Below are 13,324 nucleotides of genomic sequence, written 5' to 3' on the forward strand. Positions count from 1 at the left end.
TAAAAGTCAAATTGTTGGATGTTTTAATTGTTAGTTTTGTCTTTTGCCCAGCAAGACTTTGCAGTAAGCTCTACTAAAGATTGTCTGTCTGTTCTTTTTGCCTTTTTGTGTTTGCGGAACTAACCGTCCTTGTTTAAATGTATGTGGTTTATTAAATGTTTCCCTCCTAAACTGTTTGGGATACCAGAGCGGGACCTTTACTTGTTCTTCATGTTTCTCATGTGCACGCCCTTCAAACTGATGCACACCTGCTTGTGGTGTCATCCAACCTTAAGGACTGTCTTTCTCGTTGCTATCGTTTCAGCTTGTCACTTAGTGCAACCGCCCTTCACCACCTTTTTTCCAGACAAACTGAAACTGTGGACTCTGCTGGCCTTCTTTCCAAAAGTCATGACTCCTTTACACTTTGGTTAATCGATCCCCCTCCCAGCTTTCTTTGTCCCTCCTCACCCCTCAAAAGAGGAGGAGAGACTCCATTGGCTCAACCCCAAAGAGAGCTTTAAGATTTTACATCTATCCGCCAAGGGCTGTAGGTTGAACTATCAGTTTTTTGTTTAGTTCTCCAGAGTGTAGAAAGGGAAAGGTGTGCAGGCGAGGACTATGTCTTGATGGATAGTCCTCTGCATGAAGATTTGTTAGGCACTGACCAAAAAGCAGCCTCTGGAAACACTGGGAGCCCATAGCGCCAAGGCTAATGCTGCTACCACTGGGTTGGCACGCAGAGTGCTTGTCCTTGGCATCAACCAGGCTGCAACCTGGGTGTCGTGCACCTGTTCACAAAGCAGTACTGCCTTGCCACTCAATCCTGCAAGATTTGTATGGTCTGAGTTCACTCCACGGACCCTCCACCTTTGGGAGGTACTCCTTTGATTCCTTATCATTCTGTGGCGTGACCTCTTTTTACTATTTAACAAGGCCCCTTGTTAGAGATCAGTACACCGATACTATCAGTTGTTTTATGCTCCACATCTGAGCATGCGGAAGAAATAAATAGAAACCCATTTTAGCACGCAGGGGTGGTGGTTATATGCAGGTTTACCATTTCCGGATTAGTACAGAGCCAGCGCCACCTAGCGGTGTCCAGGAGTATTGCTGAAACAGCTTTCGGATCCATTCTGGCACCTGGGGAATATTTTAAAGGTGAAGAATCTGTTAGATGGAGTATCCTTCAGAAACAGTGTTACTGAAGATAAGTGACTTGTTGATCTTTATTAACACCTACATTGTTGGCTCACTCTCAAACTCTAAAGAATATGCATTATTACCAGACAGTCATGAAGCTGAAAATTCAAGTACATTACTTTAGAAACTGTAGTCTCTTTTAAAATTCAATACAGTAAACATGTTGAAGACATTGTTACATGTAGCTTTTTCATTTTTAAGCCTGGAATTAGCCAAAATCTTTTGATTTTACTAAAATATGTACAGTATATCAGCCACCTCTCTTCATCTATTGGTCTGCTGTTATGTCTTTTTTACATTTCACTTTCGCCCACTGCAGCATATAGCATAAGACAGTGGGTCAGCCTACTTAGGTCACTGGTTAACTTAACTTTGAGTGACCACATTTGGCTCTCTTTCACAAGGCGCATGTCTGCACACAAGCTAGTTCCCTTTACTGCCAGTGCTTTTGTTTTTACTTTAGAGTTACTTTAGTGTTGCTTTTGTGTTTAGAGCCTGACAATTCTGATCCCATCCCCTGCCAGTGCTGTTGTAAATTCATTTTGGAATATTTTTCCTTTCGGACTACTGCTATTTTACAGCATACCAGATTGTGTCAATTTGAAACTGTTCTGTAATAAGTTAACCTCTTTTTTCCTTCATTTTTCTTTCTGTTCTTCTTGTCTTGTTTCATTCTTGCCTTCTTTCCTTTCTGTTTTTCTTCCTTGTTGCCTTCCTTCTTGCATTTTTGCCTTCTTTCTTGCATTTTTGCCTTCTTTCCTTTTCTTCTTTCTTGCTTCCCTACTTTCTTGCCACTATTTATTTATGTCTCTTTCTTTTTTTCTTTCTTTATTTCTTTCTCTCTCAAAAGAAAGTGACTTGCATCCAATGCCAGATTAATTGTCTTTTTTAGGTCTGTATTTGCCAAGACCTTTTGATTTTGCTAAAAGTATATGAAGTACATAGTTACTTATACGGGTTTCAGCCAGACCTCATCCACTAGCGTGTGGTTAGTGTCATTTACATTCTTCTTCCACCCACTCAAGCATGCATTAAGGGGCAATTTTTCAGCCCACTTCAGCTATTGGCTGACTTCACTACGAGTTAGAACATGCTACTCTTTCACAAGGAACACATCCACACACGAATTAGTTACCTTGGGTGCCAGGGAGTACCATTGTAATGTGTGGGGTTTTTAGACCCCAAGAGGTTTTTTGCTTGTGATAAATGTTTGTTTTTTTAGATTGATGACGGCCCTCCATTTTCCCAAACATAATTTTGCAGAAACCCTGACAAAATAAAACAAAAATTGTCTGAAGGCTGGCAGCCAAAGCCAGACCCATTGGCTTTCACAGTGTTGTTTTTACGTCTTACCACGTTTAACAAAACAAATTAAGAACAGCAAACAATTGTTACTCCAGAGAAATTGTTATTTGAGCATCTCTGTTTACATTATTTTCATTCTTCCCAAAGCCAGTGATGACATTAACTTATGCAGGTGCTAAGTTTCTTAATTTAGAGGTCAGGACATGTGACTTAACCGCGGAGGAAATTGCCGCCGAGGTGTGGCGATTAAGCAGAGTGGGCGGGCCGCATCGGCCAACGGACGTGATGAGCACTACGAAGGTAGTGCACGCAACGGCCGTTGGCCGACAGAAGCGCGCTAGGGGTTAATAAGTCAGTGGAAGAATTAGTAACATCAAAAAAGGAAGAAATGGTGCCCTGGAATTTTGTGAACTGGACCATTCATAACATGAAGAAGTTATAGGAATATAAAGGAATCTCACCATACCGAAAGGGGTTTCCAATTGTGGATCCGATCATGCATGTAGACAAGTGACTGTTCTCTGTCAATGACTAAGGAATGGCAAGGTTAACAAAACCTGCATGTAAAAAATGTTTACATATATACTCCATTTTACTTATGCTGTATATGAGGTAGTTTAAGGACTTTTGGGAAATCACAAAGTATTCATGCTGTTCTCCTGAGAATTTGTAACAGTATAGAAAATGTGCGAATTGTTGCTAGCGAATCATCATAAGGCACCACTTATGCTTCTGTTTTCAGTATCCTGAGAAATTGAAGTCACGTTTCATTATTAAGAATTGTATTTATTTCATTATTCAATTAACTTACTACTTTCAGCCTTCATCTGAAACATTGATTTATGTAGATAGGTAACTATTTTTCTCTAAACCTCTCGTTCATGTTGATATTTGTGTGCTACCCCAGTGCATTTCGAGTAATCTAGGCTCTTCTTCAGAGTACGTTAAATAAAGAAAAGCTTCCACTGTGAAAGCTCCCCTCCACCCCAGTTCTTTTGATCCTGCAGATCAATGGTGTAAGGAGGACTTGGAAGCTTTAAATATGTAAATTTACCATTATAATGCAAAGGGTCATTTGCACCTGCAACTTTTTCCCTTGTTTTCCACTTGGAAAAAAAAAACCTCTCCTGAAATGTCATCGGGTTTGGTGGTGTTCCCTCCTCAATCCCGTCCCAAAAACATATTAACATATGTCTCAACGTGTTTGTGATGGGAGAAACCACAGCGGACATAGGCCCACAAAATTCCACGTCTTACCTGACTCCAACAAGGTTACATACTTTAAGCCAGAAATACTTCACAGGTGCCCCAGATACATTTGTACTGAGCAGTCAGCATTCAATTGTCGTGTAACTCTGCAGTAGTACATGTTTTCCGGTAACAATTAAAAGATAAAAGACTAGTGCATAGTTTAGGCATGGTTAACATGCTTGCATGCTCAATTCTCCAATAGAAAATAGAGAAGCAGCCAGGGAATCTCATAGGTCTCATAGTAGTTTTGATTACACCGCCCCTACTGATGGGGAATGGTCGCCTGTAGAGAGCAGGTCTCAACAAAGGTATTTGGACGAACTCCTCTGCAATGTCAGTGACTTACTAGGGGATCGTTGCAGATGCCTTACTACAACAACTCCCAGCCCCAGGCAGATGCCTCCATGATACTTCAACCTGTAAAAAGACGCACTACCGTACGGTTTGAGGGTACAAGGCAGTTTGTAAGTGATGGGGTGGGACGATGCAGATGGGAAAGCAGCCTAATGATAGCATTGTAGCCCTCTTTTAGGGATTGTATCTGTCGTTAAACACCCTCTGCCACAGTTGTAGGTAAGGGTTTTCACAACTCAAAGTAAAATATTCAAAACGATAAGGAACAGAATGACAAACATTTCAATGTTGGAACTGTAGGATTATACCAAAAATAAGTTGCCCCGTGCCACTCTGTCCTGTATGGTGCTCCCAACATTCCAAAGTTCTAGTGTACTCGTGTTGTCCCGCAGCTTGTTAATAAACTCTGATTTGAAGGATGCTGTACTATTCGGCTTCATTTTTCGTTGAAGCTTAATTTATAAAAAAAAGTTTTAAATAAGAACTAAAATAACCCAAATTGATATACCTTAAGGATAAAGCTTAGGCCTCAGTCCTAAAGTGATGTGACCTTGCAAGGTTCAATAGGTACTCTACGTGATTTTGGTTATGGGTCATTAAAAGGGTTAATGGCTGAACATTCCTTTTATGAATGCTCCAGTGAAGTTTAAAGTGTGTTTCTGTTTCATTACTAATGTCTGTATAAAACTTTGCTGTTGTATTTGTGGAGAACATCCTGACTGATTATATTTATAAAATCATGATTTTAATTTAAACATTTCTGTACTTTTTGAGCACTAGGATGCACTTAATAATGTAGTATACTTATTTTTTCTTTAAAGCCTTTGTTTGCCTTCAGTTATAAAGAAAAATTCCCTCTGAATGGTTGGAAAGTGTATGATCCTGTTGCAGAATATAAACGGCAGGTGAGTTGTGCCATCAGTATATGATGCTTACTTTTTTCATATGATAAGTTGGAGTTGATGTATTGTTCAGATTGCCAGTTTATCCTTTAAGAAGACACTGTTCCTTCTATCAAGGTGTTAGGTAGCTGTGTTTTTACATGAGTATGTCAGTAATCAATTGGGCAATGTAGGTGACTCAACAACAAGGATTTGGGCACTTGATGGGCCTTGTTGCATGTTGGGGAGCCTCAGTGTCTGCCGAACACACATTCTCTAGGGTTTACCTATGATTTCCGCCATGTCCACAATATTGCTGCTTTCTTGGAGATTTTTTAAATCTCTATAGCCGCAGCCATGTCATCTTTTTAGGAAAATACCTTGCTGTAGCAGTAATATTATGAGTACGGCACTACATCTCCCTATAATATGAATTATGATCTTTTTTTTTCTGGCATTCACTGACGTTGTTAAGAGCAGTGAAAGGGGACATTTGGTACTATGGTGGACATTATTGAATTAATGGTTTCTTTGATCCTAGGCGTTTACCACAGTCCTTACTGTGTTAGTCACATGACTCCTGTGACTAGTGTGATATTTCTACTACAGTTCTGAGAAACCTTAAAGTGACTGTCCAAGACGGGCACATTGTTGTTTTAAAGACATTCCGAGTGCATTCGAATTATGAGAGGTATTGATATGGCAGTTTTTTAGATGGAGATGTAGTAAGTCTCTCTCGGCCCATGGGAGCCGCAGCCCAAACCATGTCAAACAAATATTGAAGAAGAGGCTCAGTCTGTCTTTCCATTCCTTCCATCGGACCAGAGCGTTCTGTGCCTTCATCCACTTCTCTATATGGCTTCTTAATGTATGTGATGAGTGCCGTATAAAGCCTGTTCATTCCTGCTTCAGTAGCTAAATAGGATCTAGGATACAGTTACTTAGGAACAGTCAACATTGTAATAGACATCACTTATTACTACACCGTCTGTCATGGAGGGCCTGTCTGCTAGATTAGCTAACAATTAGTCCTTGGAATCCGAACTGGGGCAGCAACTTTTCGATATCCATTAAGCAGATCACAAATATATCATAAAGCTAGCAACATAGACATGTATCTGGATGCTTATATTCTGTGAACGTAAAATCACAAGTATATTGGTGAATACGCAGCCCATGCTGAGGTCAATGCTGGGTATGCCTCAGCACGCAACCACAGGAGATATTTGGGACATCTGGGGCTGGAAAGCCTCATCACAGAGTGGAGTGTGTCCCTTTCAGTGCATTTCCTCATTTGAGAAGCTTGTTCCTTCATGTCTAGAGGAGTTACTTTACTTAGTTGGGGTATTATGCCCTACCCCCAGAAAAGCCCTAAAATGTGTTCTCCACCACCCTAGCTTCGTATAACCCCAGATCTCACAATCAAAAGTGGAGATTGGGATGCACTTGACTTAGTAGATTTCCAACAAGGTTTTAAAAGGCTTACGGCCTAAACGTGAGGAAATGTCATTTACTCCAGCGCACCCCCTCTTTAGGTTTCCAGTGTTCTTTTTGTATTAGGGGTTGCCAATCAAATCATAAATCTATTTAAATTCTTCATTGGTAAAATTATCAACTTTACTTAAAGTCTAGTCTGCACAGAAAAAAATGGCACTTTTTGTATTTGTCTGCCCCAATACCATTTTGTGAGTCCAAACTGCCCATAAAATCCCAAAAGAGGTCTAAGAGCCGCTGCAGACTGCTAGTGGTGTGGGCTATTAAAACAGCATTGTCTTCATATAAAAGAGCCGGAAACAATATACTCCTGACTCTTGGCATGTCTATGCCCTGCATGGAAAGAAGCATCTTGAAGCGGTTAACATGCAGAATAAAAATAAAGGGCGCCAACATACAGCCCTACTGAACCCCTGTTCTAAGTGCAAAGTCCTTTGTGCATTCCCCATTGCTACCATTGTGGACTGAAGCCATTAGCCCCCGATGCAATTCCCAAGAAAATCCACCAAGCACTTTTCCACGCCCATGGATCCCAGCTTCACCCAGACCTTATCTGTGTTGACTTTATCAAAGGTGGAGCTGAGGTCCATTACAGTCCACTCACATCTATCTTGGGGACTGGAATGAATAAAGTTGACCACTCAGTACATCCGTTCACAAAGAGCTGCTTCCTTTACAGCATAATTGTCCATCAAGACGTGGATCTTTCCACCATGTGCCTATTCTGCTGTCCCCAGATGCGTACCCAAATAATCCTTGAATCTATCAAGGTAAGGTGACTCAAGCATGGGTTTGGAGGACACAATTCAATGTTGATCTAATACTGAAGCCCAGTGTCACAGTTGAAGCAGGTACAAAGTGGGAGGATGCTTTGAATGGCAGTGGCTTTGTAGCACCCAGTAAGCTTCAGCAGGGCTTGCATGTGCAGAATGTTGTGCTTAAATTATTTTTCCAAAAATGCTTGCCGCAAGTAATAACTAGTGCGAGGACGAGGGACATAAAGATCATGGCGGTTACTACTAGAGTGGCCTGTCTATTTACTGAAGTGTTTTAATGCTCTTCAGTTAAGCCCTTGCACGAGCAGCTCCTATACATTTAATCTGCTGTATGGGTTCCTATGAAAGGATCTTGTCAATCCAAGGACAGACGAGTCATACAGGTTTGAATCGAAGTCTAGAGAGGTTTGAGTTCCCATCATTGTGATCTGGATGACTGATGATGATTGAAACTTAATGAGAGAGCTATGAGTCATTTCTTTATTTATTCTTAAGGCAATTCTGGTCCTTTTTACTTTAGGGGTTTAGTTTACTTTATTCTAGACTGGAAATGTTTTTAACATCTGACCTGCGTATTATGTGCATTATTTTTATACCCAATACGACTTAGGCTACGTTTCCCACTTCAGAAACTTGAAATAGTATGATATTGCGAATTTGCAATTAAAAAAGAGAAAAATGTATACCTAGTAGTCAGCTACAAAACATGTAAGAATATCTGTTTTTGGTGGTCTAGCCAAGCCGTATCAACCCAATAAGTATTTGAAATGTCCTCGACAAATCTTCAGCTAGATTGCTCTCTTAGCACAGTACTTTCTGCATAGTTCGAATGCCTGCTGCCAGGTTCTGCATGCGTTACTTTCCGGCAGTTCATGTACTTATGCAAAAAGAACATTTGATGGACGGAATGCAGAACAATGTCATACATTTACCCCAGTACAGAGATCTGGGTCTAAATTCATAATTTCTTAGCTCACCATGCCATTCCAGTTTAAAACCAGCCATATGCAAATCGAACTGCTAGGCCAGGTCCTCCCTGGACTGGGAACAAGCATCTTAGGACCTGTTTCGGGGTTTCACCCCTGATCAGCCATGATAGCTTGACTCCAGTGGCATGGAGAGCACGGGGCCCACACCTGGGCATACCTGTCCCACTCAGGGTGACAAATGCAAAAAGAACAATTGTTGGACAGAATGCAGAACAATGACATACATTCCCCCAGTACTGAAAAAAAGGCAAAAAGACTTGGAGGGGGCGAAGGGAGGCCAGGTGCCTGAAGGAACGAGAGTTTCTCTCTTTGAGAAAGGCAAACCTACTATTCTGGATTGCTGTAGTATGCAGATCAAAGACAAACCATGCCTTTATAACGGTAAAAAGATAACTGCTCACCATTTGTTGTTTGTTATTGAAATGTTGTATTTCTGTATCTTTGTCTTGTGTATCTTGGTGATCGGCAGTCCATGCTAGATGGCTTTGGCAGGGTGATGCGATGGTTAGTTTATTTTCTGTTGCAAGAATGTGCCCCAAAAAGAGCATACAAAAACACCTAATTGCCGTCACCATATGCTTATGTTAAATTAAACAACATTCACTGATGTAGTTGTTTTTATTAGTGATTTGTTTTTGTATGAAAGCCTTTCAGTCGTTCTCTACCTTTTTATTTTTAATTGTGCCAGTCACAAATGAATCACCAGCTAACCAAGCAATCAAATCACAAGCAGCTACAAACAATATCACCTAAACACTTTAAAAAGGAGACAGCAAATAAGTCACTATCTAACTGAGCACTCAAAGTGTAGGCAAAATAAATAGCTTTACTTTAAAATTTATATTTTTAAAAATTACAAAGTTAAAAAGCACACTTAGAGCAAGGTTTAGCAATCAAGAGAACAGAACTATTTTTAGGTGGATGTGAACAATGTGCACAGGCGTTGTCCAGTCACTCAAAATGAAAGCAGCCAATGAGAACGTAGGCCGACCCACTGCTAAAGCAGTGTGCTGTGGTTGGCGGAAGCAAAATGTGAATGACCATATAACAAACAAATGTATGAAGCCTACTGACTGAAAGGACTTCTATATATCACTTATGCATTCATTTTTTGAGGGGAAAAACACCTGTCTAGCGAGAAGACTAAAGCTGTCTCAAAGTGTGTCAGACCCAATAGAGAAAAATGACTATAGAACATTGGTATTGTGCTGAAACGTTCAATATTTGTAACACAAATTAATTTACACAACTGGAAAACCAAACACTTATACAGCACTGTTTGGAAATATTCCATAAAATATAGAGACTATCTTGGTAATTGTTTTTTTGTATGTAGTCTCACTATTTATACAGGTCACGTAAGGAACTGGAAGTTTATTTTCCCAGTTCCTCATAATTGAAAAAACAAAACTTGTATTTATATATGGGAACATGTAAACCGTGTTACAGTGAGATCGTCTATCAGGTAAAATAAATCTTGTTTTGTCTTTGGTGGGCACAAAACATCCAGGCCTGGTTTATTGACATATAGAAAAACAAAATGTTATTTTCTTGAGTGATTGTTAAGTCTGGCTAGAGGCAGCTCTAGGTCTTGCCAGAATTCATGTGACAGCAGAAAAGAGAATATAGAGAGGGGTTTTCAGTGTTCATTTAAGTATGTATTTTGCGTTGACGGAGACGGGGTTAAAAAAGGTAGTTCCTCTTCGCAATTTTACCAATGAGCTTGCCTGATACAAATGCTGCCCTCAGTGGTCCCTGGCACAGCAGGTACTACAGCAGCTTATACCACAAAAGCAAAACCTGTCACTACAACAGTGACTGTAGTTCCTGAAACAGTGGCCACATCAAGAACCACAGGGACAACACGGAAGGAGCAACATTCATAACTGCTGTCATCACCGCAGGGACAACTGTATCAACTAATGCTGTAACGATGGCCGGCACCACGTCAGCATCAGCTACCAGCAAGGCAGGAACAAAAGCAGTGCCCTTGGTTGTAACTGCACCAGGAACAATAGCTACCACCAAAGCAGCCATCAAGCCAGCAATGACAGCTGCCACAGGAACCCCACCAGCAAGCACTACAGGGCCCGGATGAATGGTCGTACCTGTAACGGCACCAATGACCACATGATGAACCAATTCTGTAACCACAGTGGCAACCAGAGCAGTGACTACAGCAATAACCACCGATACCAAAGGAGCAGCAACAACAGGAGCATTAACCACAGCAAGGGCCACACCAGCAATGAGAAGGCCACAACCCTATTCACAAAAACAGCGACTCCATCCTCTACAACAGGAGCATTAATAGTAGCATTAACAGTATGCAGAGTGGAGACCAAAGCATTGAGGATAGCTTCCACAAAACTGTAAGCATAGCAGGAGCCACAGTAGTAACCACAGCTACCCCCTAAATATAGACAACAGTAGCAGTAAGCCCTCAAAAGTGCACAGCTCCTGGCATGGTTGGGGCAACTCCAGCCACAACACCAGGGACGGCTGCAGCGACAACATCCAATACCATTGCAGTAGCATAGTCGCTTCCCATAATCGCGGTCAGTGGGTGCCGCAGTTGACATCATGGCAGGGACAACAACTGCTATAACATTAGGAAAAACCACTTTAATCACTTTTGTAAATACTATAGGGACCACAGAAACAACCAACAGCTGCCCCATGGCTGGGGCAACAGAATTGAATTGAATTGAATTGATGATTTGTAAAGCGTGTTGGCTACCCAGGGGCGTCCCAGCGCTATAGAAGAACACACAGATATAACAACAAGGGAGAGGAGAATCTATCTGTTGCTACAAGACCAGGGGAAGGATTAAGAAGCACTGCCACCACAGCAGGGACTTCAACTGCAACCACAGCAGCAAAAGCTACAAGTGCAGCAGGGACCACATCTGTCATGAAAGCAGGGATGATAATTGCCACCACAGTAGGGCCCAGAGCAGTAATCACAACTGTTAGATTTGCGGGTCTCTAGTTGGCACCCGTAGGCACTTGTGGCAAATAGGGACCCTTGCCTCTAGTCAGGGTAAGGGGGTACACTCCTAAAATAACCCCTGTACACCCCCTTGGTAGCTTGGCACGAGCACACAGGCTTATCTCAAGGCAGTGTGTAAAGCATTTGTGACCACATACAGTAACCCAGTGACAACACTACAGATGGGCACCACACAGTTGTATATTAAAAATAAGTATTCTTTATACAGACTTAGCACAAAACCATTAAACAACAGAAATCCACAATACTATACTTACAAATGGTAGTTTTAGCTTAGTTCAGTTCAGTTCTTAAGATGCAACACTTTGCGTCAATGTACCTTACGATGCATTGCGCTTCCACAACAAGTAATGTTGCAGCAATGGAAATGCGGCAAAGTTCCGGTGCAAAGAAATAAAGATGTGAAGGTCTTCCAGATGCAGCACGCTTCTCCGATGATGCGAGAAGTCTCGGTTCGATGCGTCAACTGCAGCGGCGACACCCTTGTTCAGCGATACGACGGCAACAGCCTTGGCTGCGACACTCTTCTCCGGCGTTTGCGAGAAGCTTCCGCACGATGCGACAACTACAGCAGTGACATTCGAGATGCAACGGCAGCAGCTCTGACGGCGGCGCGCTTCTCCGGGGGATGCGAGGCACTTTCATCAATGTGGTGCAATATGGCAGCTACAGCGCCGACATTCATGATGCGACGGCAGCAGCAGCAACGGCGACATGCTTCTTCCTCGTTGCGAGACACTTCTCTTAATGCGGTGCAATACGACAGCTACAGTGGCGACACCCTCCTTCGGAGTTGCAACGGCAGCAGCAGCGACACGCTTCCTCTTCGTTGCGACACGCTTCTCTCGATGCAGTGCAATACAACAGCTACAGCGGCAACACCCTCCTTAGGAGTTGCGATGGCAGCAGCAGCGACGGCGACACGCTTCTTCCTCGTTGAGTCGCGCTTCCAGCTCCTTGCGACACGCAGTCCCTCAGAAGGCCCAAAATAGCAGCAGGCACTTCCAAAGAACTCTGGGGAGATGGGGGCTTGAAGTCTGTTGTCTCTGAGACTTCAGCAGGAGGCAAGCTCTTTTCCAAGCCTTTGGAGATCCTTCATAAGTTGAAAGTAAAGCACACAAAGTTCTTTCTCCTCTCTTTGGCAGTCAGGCAACCACTGCAGGCCAATCTCCTAAGCACCACTTCAGCTTAGGAACAGTCTCTCTTCAGTTTCTTCAGGCTCCTCTCCTCAGTAGAGGTTTCTTCTTGTAGTCCAAAAGTGATCTAATTTCTTGGGAACAGGGTCTCAATATTTATACCCCAAAATCCTTTGTCCTCAGAGGGCAGAGGGCCTTTGCCCAGTCCAAACCAGATCTGGAGCACTCTGTTTACATGACTCCTTCTTTCCTTTCACAATGCAGAGTAGAAACATCAGACGACCCACAGGAGGTGGAGCCAGCATTGTGGAGGGAAAGCACAGCCCTGGAGCACTTTGTTGACATGATTCCTTCTCTCCTTTCACAGTGCAGGGCAGAGACATCAGACGCACCACAGGGGGTGGAGCCAGCACTGTGGGGGACAGGCACTGTCCTATTTAGGTCCCAGGTGCAACTCCTCTCTCCCATCTAGATGCAGATCTCTCTATTCACCACTGGGCTGACTCATTCTGTCTCCTGGAATCCCCAGCCCTGTCACTCACAAACTCCAGACAAGGAATACACAACCTAGCAGAGGCAGGCTTGGAAGGTTAGACAAGAAAATACCTACTTTCTAAAAGTGGTATTTTCAAACACAGAATGTTAAAACCAACTTCACTAATAGATGCGTTTTATCATCCGGAGTCCAGGCATACTAAACTCGAATTTCTACCATGTTCCTTGAGTCAGTTAGGAATATAAAATGTAATAAGCTAACCGCCCTTTCTGGCCTATGGAGAACAGGTAGCCCTGCAATAGTGAAAAACTGAAATGGCTGTAATTCACTATTAGGACATGCCACACACACCAGGGCATGTCCTACCTTATACTTACAATGCACCCTGCCCTTGGGCCTACCATAGGAGTGTCTGATATGAAGAAAAGGGAAGGTTTAGGGACTGGC

General features: G+C 42.5%; 1 protein-coding gene across 8 annotated transcripts in view; it reads left to right on the plus strand.

Annotated features, from left to right (window-relative positions):
- The window catches only part of MTMR1 (myotubularin related protein 1), a 492,625-nt gene that overhangs the window by 252,255 nt on the left and 227,046 nt on the right, over nucleotides 1-13,324 (plus strand). For all 8 annotated transcript variants that reach the window (XM_078688654.1, XM_078688651.1, XM_078688648.1 and 5 more), the window contains one exon: nucleotides 4,914-4,997. In XM_078688654.1, coding sequence (XP_078544780.1) covers nucleotides 4,914-4,997 — 84 coding nt within the window. The remainder of the gene's footprint in view (nucleotides 1-4,913; nucleotides 4,998-13,324) is intronic.

This window comes from Lissotriton helveticus, chromosome 4_1 (genome assembly GCF_964261635.1).
Source record: "Lissotriton helveticus chromosome 4_1, aLisHel1.1, whole genome shotgun sequence".
Taxonomy (NCBI): Eukaryota; Metazoa; Chordata; class Amphibia; order Caudata; family Salamandridae; genus Lissotriton; species Lissotriton helveticus.